The sequence below is a fragment of the Elephas maximus genome, chromosome 19 (genome assembly GCF_024166365.1).
Source record: "Elephas maximus indicus isolate mEleMax1 chromosome 19, mEleMax1 primary haplotype, whole genome shotgun sequence".
Taxonomy (NCBI): Eukaryota; Metazoa; Chordata; class Mammalia; order Proboscidea; family Elephantidae; genus Elephas; species Elephas maximus.
In genome coordinates this window covers 48294952-48313434 of record NC_064837.1, presented here as the reverse complement: position 1 = coordinate 48313434, position 18483 = coordinate 48294952, and the positions used below count along the sequence as shown (strand labels likewise).

Below are 18483 nucleotides of genomic sequence, written 5' to 3'. Positions count from 1 at the left end.
TAATTGTTGGTTCAATTTCTTGAGTAAATACAAAACTCTTCAGATTTTCTATTTCTCATGTCAGCTTTGATTTTTTTTCTCTAAAATTCTCAATTTTATGTAATTTTAAAGAAATTTTGGCACAAAGTTTCCGTCATATTGCCCTCATATCTATCATAGATTCTGGTGATGCGCAGTTTCTGCTCATATTCTTGTTCCTCTCATTTCTCAGCTTGTACACAGACATTAAGCAAGTCACTTTTCTCATTTATTGATTGCTAAAGATACTCTTGGAAACCTTGGTGGTGTAGTGGTTAAGAGCTACAGCTGCTACCCAAGAGGTTGGCAGTTCAAATCTACCAGGTGCTCCTTGGAAACTCTATGGGGCAGTTCTACTCCGTCCTAAAGGGTTGCTACGAGTTGGAATTGACTTAACAGCAGTGGTTTTGGGTTTTTTTGGTTTCGAAAGATACTCTTGGTTCTGACCATTTGTGAGGCTTTTGTGAGGACAGGAAGGAACAACAGACGTGAAATGCAGTAGGAATGTGAGGTCTTCTAAAGGAAATGATGCAGAAACAAAAGCAAAATGTGGAAATGATGCAAAGTGGTAAATATTATATTAGGAAATAAAGAGGGAGGACTCCTTGTAGCTAAGAAAACATACTAAAGTGAACATAAGAAAGAGAAAAGTGAGACACAAGAGTGGAGAATACATTGAGAAAACATTTATTATTTATTATTGAGGAAAGTTAAGAAAAAAGCCATGAAGTGTTTGTTTGTTTGTTTTTAAACTGCTTGGAGAGAAAGGGCGAAGATCACTTTTCCACGTCTGAGAATGCCAATGATCATGGCAGTGTGTATGTTTCAGTTCAGGCAGTAGGCATGTAAATCCTTTCTGTATTTGAATGCTAATGACCTTTAAAAAAAAAATGGTAATACATTAGTGATCAATCAAACAAATAATGATGGGACAGGACAGAGGATGTTTAGGGAACTCAAAGAACCTTGGGGACGGGAGACATCTTTATAAACTGCCAAGTTGTTTGTTATCACATCCAGTCCTTGAAAATCCCTATAAAATGCAAGATGCTGTGTTTAGAGATTGTGGATGGCTCCAAGGTAAAAATTCCACGGAGTGGCCAGATAAGCTCAGTTCCTAGGGCTGTGTCCATACTCAATCTCCTTAATAATGTTCTTGTCAGGAGAATAAACTGCCTCAAAGTTTGAGAGTGCATGAAATATGTCCTGAGGGTGTGTTTTATAGCATGTTACTTGATCCCTTTTTTATTTTCCACACTGTACATGGTCAGACGAAACAGACATTCCAGAATGCCATTTGCATGACATGGTAGAACAAAGAATTCTGTAGATGAGCTCCCAGTTAAATGTCTTAGCACAGAACCAGAAAAACAACGATCTGCAAATATACTGGATGGCTTTTAAAACAGCCTGCTGGCCTTAATGTGCAAGTGCTCACCGAGGTTTTGGAAATAGATTGGAGAATGCACGTGTAAACAGGAAAATAATCTGCATTTGGAAGGTCTGTTTTTACTGCTAGAGAGACAATCGAAAGCACCTATCTTCCCAGTGTTCCGATCACTGTTTTCTTTGGGACACTTTATTCATCTGTAGGATGGAGATGATGATTTTGGTTCTGCCAGCTTAGGGGTAATTGTCAGACTCAAGGTAATATTTATGAAATAAAATGTGAATGTAAGGCCTCAGAAGGTAAGTGTTGTACAAACAGCAAAATCACAACATAGGCTGGGAGACAGCAAAGACTTTATTAGGAAGGAATTGGAGACATTTGCCTGGAGCTGGGAAGACAATGCAAAGTAGCCATGAAAATGAGGAAGTAATACACTGGAAGAATGAGCATATTAGAAAAAGCATGAGTATGCAGAAATAGTAAACACGATAAGGATTATTACTGAAGTTACTATACGGCAAAGAGTGATGGTCACTCGTTCAAGACTGAGCAATGACTGTAGGTGAGGGACACCCAAGAAAGGCCTGCAGCTGTCAAAGAGATCAACACGGATGAAGTTGAAGAAAATGAGAGTGAAGTCAATTGCACCCTACCAAGACCACCCACAAAGATTTTAATCAAGATGAGGAGTAATATAAAGATGGTTATATCATGGCAAGTGCCAGTGATGCCTGGTGATCAAGCTTGCGGCAGTAACTGGGGAACTGGCAGGTTGGTTGTGAGAAGGTTGGTCCATGATGGATGATTCTGTGGTGAGTGGATCAGCAGCAGGAAGGTTGGCAGCAGCTGGATCCAAAGCTCTGGGGTAGGCCACTAGTCAGGCAGACACATGTTGGGCGGTAGCAGGTTCTCCGACAGTACACGGGGCCAGAGCAAGCTGGCTGGCAGCAGGGTGTGGAGCAGCAACTAGGGCGGCAGCAAGGCTGGCAGCAGCTGGACCCACAGCTGGTTTGGCCAGCGCAGCTGGACACAGAGCAGGTGGGCTGGCAGCAGGGTGTGCTGCAACAGGAAGGACGGCAGCAGCTGGCCTGACAAACTGGTTGGCAGCTGGTGGTACAGCAGGTGGTTTGACAAGTTGGGCGGCAGCAAGGCTGGTAGCAGCAGGACCCAGAGCAGGTGGGCTGGCAACAGGTGGTTGTGTAGCAGGTGGGCTGGGAGCAGGTGGTTGTGCAGCAGCTGGGCTGGCAACAAGGGGAGCAGCAGGAGTGGGTCATGGTGTCAGGTGTGGAGGGTGGGCCTCTGTTCAGAGGTGAGTGTCCCAGGTTCTGAGAACTCCTTCTGCTCTGGGGCTTTTATACACTGGACTGCCAAAGTTTGAGCCAATAACCAGGACTTTTCCTTGTTATTGCTCATGTTGTTTTCTATCATCATTGGAGGAATTGTCAAGGAGGAAGTTGTTCTTTAAGGGTTTTGCATCTTTTGAAAATAGATGCTTAATGTTTCTTAATTGAGAATTATTCATAGAAACTTTTTTTCAGATAAAAGGGAGGCAGTCACATCATCAGCATCCTTCCTGCTCCAATCATCGTCTGGTCACATGATAGTTCCAGCTGCCATGGAGGGTCAGAACGGTGTTCCTCTCAGCTGATGCCGATTCATGGAGTCATAAATTGAAAGCCTGCTGGGCCCAAGCCTGTTCACCAGGAAAGCCTGATATCAAGGCTACAAGAAATAGGTATCTGTGGCCACTGCTGTACCTGGGTATCCCAGTTCTATCAAAGATACTGGTGTAGAGGATGTTTGGCACCATCCCTTCCATATGGCAAAGAGGAAGGAAAACAGGTGGTTAGAAACGGAAGCAGTGCGCTGGGGACTCAGGCAGCATCCATTACTTTACAACTTGGGTGACCAGGTATCCTGGCTTTCCCAGGGCTGAGGAGTTCCCATGATGTGGGACTTTCAGTGTCTTTATTTGGAGAGTACTTGGCAAACTGGGACAAGCTGGTGACTCTAGTCCTGACACTGTTTAGTAGTAGACACAGTGACTTGAGGTGAGACACTCTAACCTGCACATTCTTTTTATTGTGGTAAAAGTACACGTTTGCCATTTCAACATCTTTTACGTGCACAATTCAGTGACATTAATCACATTCATCATGCTGTAGAACCATCACCACTCTCAGTCTCCTAATTTTTCCATCACTCTTATCGGAAACTCAGTGCCCTCCAGACAATGACTTTCCCTTGCTGCCTTCTTCTTGCCCCTGGTAACTACTAATAAACTTTGGTGTCTATACATTTGCCATCTCTCGATATTTCATAAAAGTGAGATCATACAATATTTGCGCAGTTGTGACTGACATATTTTACTCAGCATAAAGTTTTTGAGGGTCACTCATGTTGTAGCATGTATCAGGCCTTCAGTTCTTTTTATGATTGAGGAATGTTCATTTTGTGTATCTATTTATCTATTGATGGGCATTTAGGTTACTACCACTCTTTGGCTACTGTGAATAATACTTCAGTGAACATCGGTGTACCAGTGTCTATTTTCATTCCTGCTTTCAATTGTGTCAGGTATATATCTAGAAGTGGAATTGCTTGTTGATATGGTAATTCTATGTTTAAGTTTTTGTGGAGCTGCCAAACTGTTTTCCACAGTGGCTGGATCATTTTACAATCCCACCAGCAATGAGCGAGGGATCCAATTTCTCCACACCCTCATCACCTGTTGCTTTCTTTCTTTTTTTAAAAATCATAGTCATCCTAGTAGGGGTGAAGTGGTATCTCATTATGGTTTTATTATTATTATTTTTTAATGACAGCAATGGGTTTGGTTTGGTTTTTATGACTAATGACCTTGAGCATTTTTCATGTGCTTGTTGGTCATAGGTATGTCTTCTTTGGGGAAATGTCTATTTAAGTCCTTTGCCCATTTTTTAATTGGATTGTTTGTCTTTTGTTGTTAAATTGTAGGAGTTCTTCATGTATTCTGGCTATTAAACCCTTTTCAGATATATGGTTCCCCCCAAATTTCTCCCAATCTATAGGTTGTCTCTACACTTTGTCGTTAAAGTCCTTTCATGCACAAAAATTTTAGATTGTATTGAAGTCCGATTTATCTATTTCGTCTTTAGTTGTTCATGCTTTTGGTGTCATATCTAACTAAGATTTTATTATCATAAACTAGATAACAAAGGAATACCCCTATGTTTTCTTTTAAGAATTTTATGGTTTTAGTTCTTATATTTAGGTTCTTTTTTTTTTTTTTATTAACTTTTATTGAGCTTCAAGTGAACGTTTACAAATCCAGTCAGACTGTCACATATAAGTTTATATACACCTTACTCCGTACTCCCACTTGCTCTCCCCCTAATGAGTCAGCCCTTCCAGTCTCTCCTTTCGTGACAATTTTGCCAGCTTCCAACTCTCTCTATCCTCCCATCCCCGCTCCAGACAGGAGATGCCAACACAGTCTCAAGTGTCCATCTGATATAATTAGCTCACTCTTCATCAGCATCTCTCTCTCACCCACTGTCCAGTCCCTTTCATGTCTGATGAGTTGTCTTCGGGGATGGTTCCCATCCTGTGCCAACAGAAGGTTTGGGGACCATGACAGCCAGGATTCCTCTAGTCTCAGTCAGACCATTAAGTCTGGTCTTTTTATGAGAATTTGGGGTCTGCATCCCACTGATCTCCTGCTCCCTCAGGGGTTCTCTGTTGTGCTCCCTGTCAGGGCACTCATCGATTGTGGCCGAGCACCAACTAGTTCTTCTGGTCTCAGGATGATGTAGGTCTCTGGTTCATGTGGCCCTTTCTGTCTCTTGGGCTCTTAGTTATCGTGTGACCTTGGTGTTCTTCATTCTCCTTTGATCCAGGTGGGTTGAGACCAACTGATGCATCTTAGTTGTATATTTAGGTTCTTGATGCATTTTGAGTTAATTTTCATACATGGTATGAGGTATGGGTAGAGCTTCATTCTTCTCTAAATTTTAGGATTGGCTTGTAAATCCCACTCTCTGCATTCCCCCTGCCCCACATACCCTCAAAAACTGCTTGCTTTTTTTACTGTAATTATGTTGTATTTATGTATCATTTTGGGGAGAATTGGCATTTTTCCAATATTGGATCTTCCAATTCATTAATTTAATATAACTTTATTTAATTTTTTTTGCTTCCTGGAATAATGTCTTGTAGTTTCCTGTGCAGTTTTTGCACAGCTTTCATTACATTTATCCTTAGCTAAGTAATGTTTATCATATTATAAATGGAATCGTTTTCATTTAATGTTTACACCTGTTGTTTTCTGTCATATAAATAACAATAAAGTTTTTGTATATTGGCTCTGTAATATCTAGAAACCTTGCTGAAACACCCTTATCAATTCTAATAATTTATCCATAGATTGGGGGTTTCTATGTACACAGTAATGTGATCTGTGAATTTTGAGCCTTGTATTATTTCACTATTAATCCCGTTATCAGTTATTCTTCTTGCCTTACTGCACTGCATGCAGCCTCCAAAACTATGTTGAATAGAAGCGGTTATAACAAGGAGCTTTGTTTTCTCCTGATCTCAAAGGGAAACTTTCCTTTCATATAATACTTTCTGTTTAAAAATATTTTAATGAGATTTAATTCACATACCATAAAATTCGTCTTTTGAAAGTGTACAATTTAGTGGTTTTTATTATATTCACAAGGTTGGGCAACCATGACCACTATATAATTACAGAATATTTTCATGACCCCAACAGAGAAACTTTGTACCCGTTAGTAATCACTTCCTAGTCCTCCTCGTCGCACGTTGTGGCAACCACTAATCTGCTTTTTGTCTCTATAGATTTGCCTATTCTGGACAATTCATAGAAATGGAATCATACAACATGTGGCCTTTTGTGTTTAGCTTCTTTCATTTAACGTAATTAATGTTTTTGGGAGTTACCGACATCGTACTTCACTCCTTTTTATGACTGAATAAGCCCTCACCTGCTAACCAGAAGGTCATTGGTTTGAACTTACCAGCTGCTCCATGGGAGAAAGTAGTGCATTCTTCTTCCATAAGGATACTTGGCACAGCTATGGATACTTCCTAGACACAAGCAAATCTCTCACTGGATTGGTCTACTGGGTTTGAGGGCTTGGGACCACAGTCTCATGGGGGAACTTGATCAACTGGCATAATATAGTCCATAAAGACAGTGTTGTGCATCCTACTTTGGTGTGTAGCGTCCGGGGTTTTAAAAGCTCACTAGTGGACATCTGAGATACAACTGTTGGTCTCTACTCATTCAGAGGTAAAGAGAAAGAAGGAAACCAAAGACTCAAATAAGAAACTAGTCTACAAAATCAATAGTCTACATGAACAACGACATCACCTGTTTGGAGACCAGAAGAACTAGATGGTACTCGGCTACCACTACTGACCATTCCGATCAGGACCTAATAGATGGTCCTGGATACAATGGGAGAAAAATGTAGAATAAAACTCAGATTCCTAAAAAATGGCCAGATTTACTGCACTGGTAGAGACTAGATGAGCTCCGAGACTATTGCCCTGAAATACTCTTTAAACTTGGAACTCAAACCACTCCCAGGGGTCACCTTCCAGCCAAATGACAGATTGGCCCATAAAATAAAAAATATTACCCATAAGTACTATCTTCCTCAAAATAATCATGTAGATGAAGCCAAATGGTTAGCATTTACCTTAGACCAAAGATGAGAAGGTTAGGGGCTACAGGGAAGCTAGATTAATGGAAACAGAACAACCAAATTGGAAATAATGAGATTGCTGATATATTGTAAAGAATGTAATAAATGTCATTCAATAATATGTGCGGAAATTGTTAAGTAAGATCAATAATTTCTTGTGTAAACTTTCACCAAAAACACAATAAAATATTTAAAAAAAAATGATTTACAGCCTTGGGAACCCTATGAGGCAGTTCTGCTATGTCCTGTACGGTCACTATGAGTTGCAATCCACTCAACAGAAGTGGGGTTGACTTTCTGGGTTTTGTACAGATATATCAAACTATGTTTATCTGTTCGTCATTCCATGCACATTTGTGTTATTTCCACTTTTTAGTATTTTTGAATAGTGCTGATATGAACATTCCTGTACAAGTTTTTGTGTGAGCATAGGTGTATTTCTCTTGGGTAGACACCTATGAAGTCACAGGGTAACTCTACGTTTAAGTTTAGAGGAACTGCCAAACTGTTTGCCAAAGTGGCTATGCCATTTTGTATTTCCACCAGCAGTGCGAACGTTTCTAACTTGTGGGATACAATTGTTCACATGTTTTTCCTTCTAATCTTTTTCATTTCTGTAAGGTCAGTAGCAATGCCCCTCATTCATTCCTGATTTTAATAATTTGAGTCTTCTCTCTTTTTTTCTAGGTTACGTTAGCTTGAATTGGGTATTTTGTTTACATTTTAGAAGAATCAACATTTGTTTTCTTTGATTTTCCCCTATTTACTAGTCTCTCATTTATTTCCAGTTTAATATTTGTTATTTTCTTTCTTCTGCTTGTTTTGGGTTTAGTTAGCTCTTCTTTTTAGGTTTCTTAAGATGGACAGTTAGGTTACTTATCTGAAATATCAATGTATTTTCTAGTTCCCCTTATGGTTTCTTCTGTGACTCATTGGTTATTTATAAGTACACGTATGATCTTTAATTTCCATATATTCTTGAATATCCCAAATTTCCTTCTATTGTTGATTTCCAATTTAATTTCTTTGTGGTTGGAGAATGTACTTTGTATGAGTTGAATCCTTTTAAATTTATAGAGGCTTGTGTTATGGCTTAGTAAATGGTGTGCCCAGGAGAATTGTTTATGTGTGCTTGAGAAAAATGTGTATTGTGCTGCTGCTGTTGGATGGAGTGTCCTAGAGATGTTGGTTAGGTATCTTAGTTATTTAGTCCTGCTTTTTTTTTTTATTATAATAGAAATACCACAAGTGGATTATTTTAACAAAGAGAAAATTTATTCTCTCACAGTTTAGGAAGGTAGAAGTCCAAATTTATGATGCTAGCTCCAGGGAAGGACTTCTCCCTCTGTTGGCTCTAGGGGAAGGTCCTTGTCATCAATCTTCCCCGGTCGAGGAGCTTCTCAGTGCAGAGACCCTGGATCCAAAGGACACACTATTGTCCTGGCTCTTCTTTCTTGGTGTTATGAGGTCCCCCTGTCTCTGCTGGCTTCTTCCTTTTACATCTCAAAAGAGATTGATTTAAGACACAACCTAATCTTCTAGATTGAATCCTGCCTCATTAACATAACTGCCTCTAATCCCACCTCATTAACATCATATAGGCAAGATTTACAATGCATAGGAAAATCACATCAGATGACAAAACGGTGGACAATCAAACAATATTGGGAATCATGGCGTAGCCAAACTGACACAAATTTTGGGGAGGGCACAGTTCAGTACATTACAGTAGGTATAGTTGGTTTATGTTTTATAGTTTTATAACATTTTAAAAAATCATGTAAGTTGTATTAAAAGGTATAAAATGCTCTTTCTGTATCTATTAAGATAATGATGGGAATTTTTTATTTTATTTTGTTAAGGTGGTGAACTACATTGAGTAATTTTTGCATGTTAAATCTACCTTGCATTGCTGGAATAAATGCTGTATTAATCTTTGTATGTATCAGAAAATTCTTTTTGTTAATATTTTGTTTAGAAATTTTGCATCTCTGTGGTTTGCATGAATGTGTTTACCTGTAGCTTTTCTTTCTTGACATCACTGTGTTATGTTTGGGTATCAAATTTATACTGGACTTATAAAATGATTTGTACATTATATCTTTTTAATCATACCTACAAGAATTTAAGATTTTATTATTTCTTCCTTACTATTTGATATTCAGCAAAATACACTGGTGGAAGCCATTTGTTGTCTCAGGGTGTGTATGTGTGTTGCAGGAAGGGGTTTAGCGTTTATAATTGTTGGTTCAATTTCTTGAGTAAATACAAAACTCTTCAGATTTTCTATTTCTCATGTCAGCTTTGATTTTTTTTCTCTAAAATTCTCAATTTTATGTAATTTTAAAGAAATTTTGGCACAAAGTTTCCGTCATATTGCCCTCATATCTATCATAGATTCTGGTGATGCGCAGTTTCTGCTCATATTCTTGTTCCTCTCATTTCTCAGCTTGTACACAGACATTAAGCAAGTCACTTTTCTCATTTATTGATTGCTAAAGATACTCTTGGAAACCCTGGTGGTGTAGTGGTTAAGAGCTACAGCTGCTACCCAAGAGGTTGGCAGTTCAAATCTACCAGGTGCTCCTTGGAAACTCTATGGGGCAGTTCTACTCCGTCCTAAAGGGTTGCTACGAGTTGGAATTGACTTAACAGCAGTGGTTTTGGTTTTTTTTGGTTTCGAAAGATACTCTTGGTTCTGACCATTTGTGAGGCTTTTGTGAGGACAGGAAGGAACAACAGACGTGAAATGCAGTAGGAATGTGAGGTCTTCTAAAGGAAATGATGCAGAAACAAAAGCAAAATGTGGAAATGATGCAAAGTGGTAAATATTATATTAGGAAATAAAGAGGGAGGACTCCTTGTAGCTAAGAAAACATACTAAAGTGAACATAAGAAAGAGAAAAGTGAGACACAAGAGTGGAGAATACATTGAGAAAACATTTATTATTTATTATTGAGGAAAGTTAAGAAAAAAGCCATGAAGTGTTTGTTTGTTTGTTTTTAAACTGCTTGGAGAGAAAGGGCGAAGATCACTTTTCCACGTCTGAGAATGCCAATGATCATGGCAGTGTGTATGTTTCAGTTCAGGCAGTAGGCATGTAAATCCTTTCTGTATTTGAATGCTAATGACCTTTAAAAAAAAATGGTAATACATTAGTGATCAATCAAACAAATAATGATGGGACAGGACAGAGGATGTTTAGGGAACTCAAAGAACCTTGGGGACGGGAGACATCTTTATAAACTGCCAAGTTGTTTGTTATCACATCCAGTCCTTGAAAATCCCTATAAAATGCAAGATGCTGTGTTTAGAGATTGTGGATGGCTCCAAGGTAAAAATTCCACGGAGTGGCCAGATAAGCTCAGTTCCTAGGGCTGTGTCCATACTCAATCTCCTTAATAATGTTCTTGTCAGGAGAATAAACTGCCTCAAAGTTTGAGAGTGCATGAAATATGTCCTGAGGGTGTGTTTTATAGCATGTTACTTGATCCCTTTTTTATTTTCCACACTGTACATGGTCAGACGAAACAGACATTCCAGAATGCCATTTGCATGACATGGTAGAACAAAGAATTCTGTAGATGAGCTCCCAGTTAAATGTCTTAGCACAGAACCAGAAAAACAACGATCTGCAAATATACTGGATGGCTTTTAAAACAGCCTGCTGGCCTTAATGTGCAAGTGCTCACCGAGGTTTTGGAAATAGATTGGAGAATGCACGTGTAAACAGGAAAATAATCTGCATTTGGAAGGTCTGTTTTTACTGCTAGAGAGACAATCGAAAGCACCTATCTTCCCAGTGTTCCGATCACTGTTTTCTTTGGGACACTTTATTCATCTGTAGGATGGAGATGATGATTTTGGTTCTGCCAGCTTAGGGGTAATTGTCAGACTCAAGGTAATATTTATGAAATAAAATGTGAATGTAAGGCCTCAGAAGGTAAGTGTTGTACAAACAGCAAAATCACAACATAGGCTGGGAGACAGCAAAGACTTTATTAGGAAGGAATTGGAGACATTTGCCTGGAGCTGGGAAGACAATGCAAAGTAGCCATGAAAATGAGGAAGTAATACACTGGAAGAATGAGCATATTAGAAAAAGCATGAGTATGCAGAAATAGTAAACACGATAAGGATTATTACTGAAGTTACTATACGGCAAAGAGTGATGGTCACTCGTTCAAGACTGAGCAATGACTGTAGGTGAGGGACACCCAAGAAAGGCCTGCAGCTGTCAAAGAGATCAACACGGATGAAGTTGAAGAAAATGAGAGTGAAGTCAATTGCACCCTACCAAGACCACCCACAAAGATTTTAATCAAGATGAGGAGTAATATAAAGATGGTTATATCATGGCAAGTGCCAGTGATGCCTGGTGATCAAGCTTGCGGCAGTAACTGGGGAACTGGCAGGTTGGTTGTGAGAAGGTTGGTCCATGATGGATGATTCTGTGGTGAGTGGATCAGCAGCAGGAAGGTTGGCAGCAGCTGGATCCAAAGCTCTGGGGTAGGCCACTAGTCAGGCAGACACATGTTGGGCGGTAGCAGGTTCTCCGACAGTACACGGGGCCAGAGCAAGCTGGCTGGCAGCAGGGTGTGGAGCAGCAACTAGGGCGGCAGCAAGGCTGGCAGCAGCTGGACCCACAGCTGGTTTGGCCAGCGCAGCTGGACACAGAGCAGGTGGGCTGGCAGCAGGGTGTGCTGCAACAGGAAGGACGGCAGCAGCTGGCCTGACAAACTGGTTGGCAGCTGGTGGTACAGCAGGTGGTTTGACAAGTTGGGCGGCAGCAAGGCTGGTAGCAGCAGGACCCAGAGCAGGTGGGCTGGCAACAGGTGGTTGTGTAGCAGGTGGGCTGGGAGCAGGTGGTTGTGCAGCAGCTGGGCTGGCAACAAGGGGAGCAGCAGGAGTGGGTCATGGTGTCAGGTGTGGAGGGTGGGCCTCTGTTCAGAGGTGAGTGTCCCAGGTTCTGAGAACTCCTTCTGCTCTGGGGCTTTTATACACTGGACTGCCAAAGTTTGAGCCAATAACCAGGACTTTTCCTTGTTATTGCTCATGTTGTTTTCTATCATCATTGGAGGAATTGTCAAGGAGGAAGTTGTTCTTTAAGGGTTTTGCATCTTTTGAAAATAGATGCTTAATGTTTCTTAATTGAGAATTATTCATAGAAACTTTTTTTCAGATAAAAGGGAGGCAGTCACATCATCAGCATCCTTCCTGCTCCAATCATCGTCTGGTCACATGATAGTTCCAGCTGCCATGGAGGGTCAGAACGGTGTTCCTCTCAGCTGATGCCGATTCATGGAGTCATAAATTGAAAGCCTGCTGGGCCCAAGCCTGTTCACCAGGAAAGCCTGATATCAAGGCTACAAGAAATAGGTATCTGTGGCCACTGCTGTACCTGGGTATCCCAGTTCTATCAAAGATACTGGTGTAGAGGATGTTTGGCACCATCCCTTCCATATGGCAAAGAGGAAGGAAAACAGGTGGTTAGAAACGGAAGCAGTGCGCTGGGGACTCAGGCAGCATCCATTACTTTACAACTTGGGTGACCAGGTATCCTGGCTTTCCCAGGGCTGAGGAGTTCCCATGATGTGGGACTTTCAGTGTCTTTATTTGGAGAGTACTTGGCAAACTGGGACAAGTTGGTGACTCTAGTCCTGACACTGTTTACTAGTAGACACAGTGACTTGAGGTGAGACACTCTAACCTGCACATTCTTTTTATTGTGGTAAAAATATATATAACAAAACATTTGCCATTTCAACATCTTTTACATTCACAGTTCAGTAACATTAATTGTATTCATCACGTTGTGCAAACATCACACCTCTCTGTTTGCAAATTTTTCCATCACTCTTATCGGTAATTCAGTGCCCTCCTGACAATGGCTTTCCCCTGCTCCCTCTTTCCCAACCCCTGGTAACTACTAATAAACTTTGGTGTGTATACATTTGCCAATTCTCGATATTTCATAAAAGTGAGATCATACAATATTTGTCCTTTTTCGACTGACATATTTTACTCAGCATAAAGTTTACAAGTTTCATCCATGCTGTAGCATGTATCAGGTCTTCAGTTCTTTTTATGGTTGAGTAATATTTCATTGTATGTGCATACCACATTTTGTGTATCCATTTATCTATTGATGAGCATTTAGGTTGCTTCCCCTGTTTGGCTATTATGAATAATACTGCAGTGAACATTGGTGTACAAGTATCTATTTTCATTCTTGCTTTCAATTGTTTCAGGTATATATGTAGAAGCGGAATTGCTTGTTCATATGGATAGTAATTCTACCTGTAACTCTTTGAGGAGCTGGCAAACTGTTTTCCACAACTGGCTGTATCATTTTACAATTCCAGAGGCAATGGCTGAAGGATCCAATTTCTCCATATCCACGTCAACACCTCTTGCTTTCTGCTTTTGTTTTGTTTCTAATCATAGTCATCCTAACAGGGGTGAGGTGGTATCTCATCATGGTTTTGATTTACATCTCCCTTTTTTTTTAATGATGATAGCTACCCTGGAGGCATAGTGGTTAAGTGGTATGGCTGCCAACCTAGAGGTCAGCAGTTCAAATCTGCCAGACGCTCCTTGGAAGCTCTATGCGGCAGTTCTACTCTGTCCTACAGGGTCACTATGAATTGGAATTGACTCAACAGCAGTGGGTTTGGTGGGTTTGGTTAACGACAGGAAAGAAACCCTGGTGGCGTAGTAGTTAAGAGCTACAGCTGCCAAAGAAAAGGTCGGCAGTATGAATACATCAGGCGCCCCTTGGAAATCCTATGGGGTAGTTCACCCTGTCCTATAGGGTTGCTACGAGTCAGAATCGAGTTTTTTGTTTGTTTTTTTAATGACAGCAACAGGTTTGTTTTGTTTTTAATGACTAATGATGTTGAGCATGTTTTTATGCTCTTATTGGCCATTTGTGTATCTTTTTGTGTGAAATGCGTATTTAAGTCCTTTGCCCATTTTTTAATTGGTTTTTTGGTCTATTTTTTGTTGGTTGTAGGCTTTCTTTATGTATTCGGGATATTAAACCCTTTTCAGATGTATGTTTCCCCCCAAATTTCTCCCAATCTATAGGTTGACTCTACACTTTGTTGATAAAGTCCTTTGATGCACAAAAGTTTTAAATTTTGATGAAGTCCAATTTATCTATTTTGTCTTTAGTTCTTCACGTTTTTGGTGTCATATCTAAGAATTTATTTTCAAAAAATAGATATTGAAACAATACCTGTATGTTTTCTTCTAAGAATTTTATAGTTTTAGTTCTTATATTTAGGTTCTTGATTGATACTGAGTTTTCATATATAGTATGAAGTATGGGTACAGTTTCTTTCTTCCATATATGGAAGTCTAGTTATCCCAGCACCATTTATTAAAAAGAGTATTCTTTCTCCATTGAATGGACTTAGCACCCTTGTGGATACTCAGTTGAGCATAGATATATGGGTTTATTTCTGGACTCTCAATTCTGTTCCATTACTTTGTTTGTCTATAATTCTGCCAGTAACAGACTGTTTTGATAACTGTAGCTTACTAATATGTTTGGAAAGCATGAGTACTTAGACTTTGTTCTTCTTTTTCAATATTCCTTTTGCTATTTAGGGCCCCTTGTGGACTCACATAAATTTGAAGTTTAGCTTTCCCACTTGTGGAAAGAAGGCTGTTAGAATTTTGATGGGAATTGCATCGAATCTATAGATTGCTTTGGGTAGTACTGACATCTTAAAGATATTAAGTTATCCAACCCAAGAGCACCCATTTATTTAGATCTTCTTTAATTTCCTTCAGCAATGTTTCAGAGTTTTGAATGTACAAGTTTTTTTTTTTTTTTAAATGAAGGATTCAGGTTAGATAAAATGATATCTGAGATATCTTTGAGTCCTAACATTTTAAAAACATTTTTTGAGGCACATCACTCATTCAAAAAGTATGCTAGTTATTAATTTCCAATTTGATGGATTATCACCAAGTGAACACACCCACGTTACTCTTACCAGCTTGAGGGTACTTAACCTCATACCCCTTAAATTATACCTCCTCAGTCATTCCCAAAGGTAGGTAATCACTCTGTTGATGTGTAACCCTACAGGATAATTTTAGGCATTTTTGAACCTCATAGAAATGAAATAATACAGAACTGACTTCTTTCTTCCTACGTTACGATTGTGAGATTCATCCATACAGTATCTGTAGCTCATTTCTTTTTTGTTGCTGTGTAATATTCTACTCGTTCATATGATATAATTTAGTTGTTCATTCCACTTTTGATAGACATGGGGGTTGTTTGCATTTTGGGATTATTAAAAATTGTGCTTCTATGAACATTTTTGTACAGGTCTCTTGGTAAGTACGTACAGTATAAGCATTTCTGATACGTCTATACCTAGGAGTAGAATTGCTTGGTCAAAATGTATTATGCTGTTTTCTGTAGAGTGCCATCTTTCATTAGATTTATCCCTATTTTTGTGCTATTATAGATGCTATCATCTTAAAAATTCAATTTTTGTGTTTCTGTCCTATAGAAAAATAATTCATTTTCATGTATTGATGTATATCCAAACTTCCTTAGTATTTCTAGTAGTTTATCAATAGATTATTTTGAAATTTTTGCATGCACAGTTATGGCATCTACAAATAATGATAGTTTCATCTATTTCATATTAGTATTTTTTGATTTTTCCCCTTAATTCCACTTTTATTAGAGCCGTCTTCGGGTCACAGACAAATTATATAGAAAGCAGAGAGAGTTCTCATATATTCCCTCCTCCCACCCAGCACACAGTTCCTCCTATTTTTAACTCCTTGCATTAGTGTGGCACATTTATTAAAATTGATGAACTAATAATGTTGATACATTATTACTAACTAAAGTCCATAGCACACATTAGTGTTCATTCTTTGTGTTGTACAGTTTTGACAGAATCATGTCATGTGTTTGCCTTTACAATGTCTGCAGAATAGTTTTACTACTCTTTTAAAATGCCCTGTGTTCCACCTATTCATCCTTACTCTCCTCCCCTCTAGACTCCTGGCATGACTGATCTTTTTACTGCCTCTCTAATTTTTCCTTTTCTGTAATGTCGTATAGCTGTAAGCATACAGTATGTAGTTTTTTCAGATCGGCTTCTTTCACTTAGCAATATGGATTTGAGGTTCCTTCATGTCTTTTCATGGCTTGCTTGCTCATTTCTTTTAAATCACTGAATAATATTCCATTGTATGGATGTACACAGGAGAAAGATGTGGCAGTCTGCTTCTGCAAAGATTTATAGACTTGGAAACATTATAGGACAGTTCTACTCTGCCCTATGCGGCTGCTGTGAGTCGAAATCGTCTCAACAGCAGTAGGTTTGGTTTGGTATGGATGTGCAACAGTTTATCTACTCACATACTGAAGGCCATGCAAGAATTTGATTTGCATGATATCAGGAAACAAGTCCCTTTAGACGACCCTCTCTCAACAGGACACAATCGAAGCTTAAAAACATGTTATTCACATGAATTACATCAGTGGCTGGACAGAGCCTGAGACAAGGAAAGTCTGCCCTGCATTCACAAGAGTTCCTAAATGCGGCACCCTGCTGCTCTACCACGTAGCTCCTGCTCACTGAGGCGTACAAAACCGGGGAGGGAAGGACTCTGCAAACAGAAACATGACCTGCATTTACAAGGGATTAGTATTTCTATTGCTAAGATGAAGCTCAGGTACACATCTTGCTAGTGCCAAGACTCCAGTGTCATTTCTACTTGTCTTGAGATGTGAACAGAAGTATCCTTGATCAGGAGTAGAAAACCTAGTCTCAGAGCTGAGTCTGTTCATAGTTATCTATGTGACATTATACAAGTTATTTTCTGGTCTGAAGAATGAAGATAGTAATTCATGGGGGGGGCTGTTGTGAGGCTCAGAATGGAAAATGCATACAGCATGCAATATGCATATAAATTTCTATATCAGGAATGACGTACAACCAAACAAAAACTCAACATGGGATGAATAATAGTGCAAAGTTTATTAAGAGACTATAGGTAAGACTCCCTGCATATGGGAGAAAGTACAAAAAGGAAGTACAAGAATAAAGCAGGACACATGAATCTTGAGATCACTGAGAAATAGAACATGGTTATGAAGATTACTGCTCAGTCACAGAGACCTATGAAACCTAAGTTACTTAAAGGAGGAAGGTGAAGATACTAAGTTAGGACATGATCCACAAGACATCAGGAAGGAGAGAATTAGGGTGAAGCAGCCTGTACTCCATCAGGCTGATTCACAAGGTTTTAAATAAGCTAATGAGTAACACAAATTTTAGTTACATGCTGGACGTCAGCAAAGCCGAGGAAGTGGATTTGTCCCAGGAATGGCCAGTCAGTTGACAGAAGTTTGGTCTGTGCCGATGGTGGTTCTTTGGTGAGTTGACTAGCAGCAGCAAGGCTGGCAGCAGCTGGACACGCAGCAGGTTGGGCGGGGTCAGGGCTGGCAGCAGCTGGACACGCAGCAGGTTGGGCGGGGGCAGGGCTGGCAGCAGCTGGACACGCAGCAGGTTGGGCGGGGGCAGGGCTGGCAGCAGCTGGACACGCAGCAGGTTGGGCGGGGGCAGGGCTGGCAGCAGCTGGACACGCAGCAGGTTGGGCGGGGGCAGGGCTGGCAGCAGCTGGACGCGCAGCTGGTTGGGCGGGGGCAGGGCTGGCAGCAGCTGGACACCCAGCTGGTTGGGCGGCAGCAAGTTGGTTGATAGCAGGGCTGGCAGCAGCTGGATCCAAAGCTCTGGGGTAGGCCACTAGTCAGGCGGACACACGTCGGGCGGTAGCAGGTTCTCCGACAGTACACGGGGCCAGAGCAAGCTGGCTGGCAGCAGGGTGTGGAACAGCAACTAGGGCGGCAGCAAGGCTGGCAGCAGCTGGACCCACAGCTGGTTTGGCCAGCGCAGCTGGACACAGAGCAGGCGGGCTGGCAGCAGGGTGTGCTGCAACAGGAAGGACGGCAGCAGCTGGTCTGACAAACTGGTTGGCAGCTGGTGGTACAGCAGGTGGTTTGACAAGTTGGGCGGCAGCAAGGCTGGTAGCAGCAGGACCCAGAGCAGGTGGGCTGGCAGTAGGTGGTTGTGTAGCAGGTGGGCTGGGAGCAGGTGGTTGTGCAGCAGCTGGGCTGGCAACAAGGGGAGCAGCAGGAGTGGGTCATGGTGTCAGGTGTGGAGGGTGGTCTTCTGTTCAGAGGTGAGTGTCCCAGATTCTGAGAACTCCTCCTGCTCTGGGGCTTTTATACACTGGACCCCCAAAGCAGGGACCAATGAGTAAAACTTTTCCTTTCCATAGCCCCTGTGGAAATGGCTCAAGGAGGAAGTTGTTCT

General features: G+C 40.7%; 1 protein-coding gene across 1 annotated transcript; it reads right to left on the bottom strand.

Moving 5' to 3' along the window:
- Positions 1-2117: 2117 nt before the first annotated feature.
- Positions 2118-18382, bottom strand: LOC126063175 (keratin-associated protein 4-3-like). The gene is made up of 5 exons (XM_049861360.1): positions 17962-18382; positions 17668-17799; positions 11642-11772; positions 2412-2705; positions 2118-2345 (listed from the first exon to the last, which is right to left on the bottom strand). Exons 1-5 carry the CDS (start codon positions 18312-18314, stop codon positions 2230-2232), a joined length of 1026 nt encoding a protein of 341 aa, XP_049717317.1. The 5' UTR covers positions 18315-18382; the 3' UTR covers positions 2118-2229.
- Positions 18383-18483: the final 101 nt, after the last annotated feature.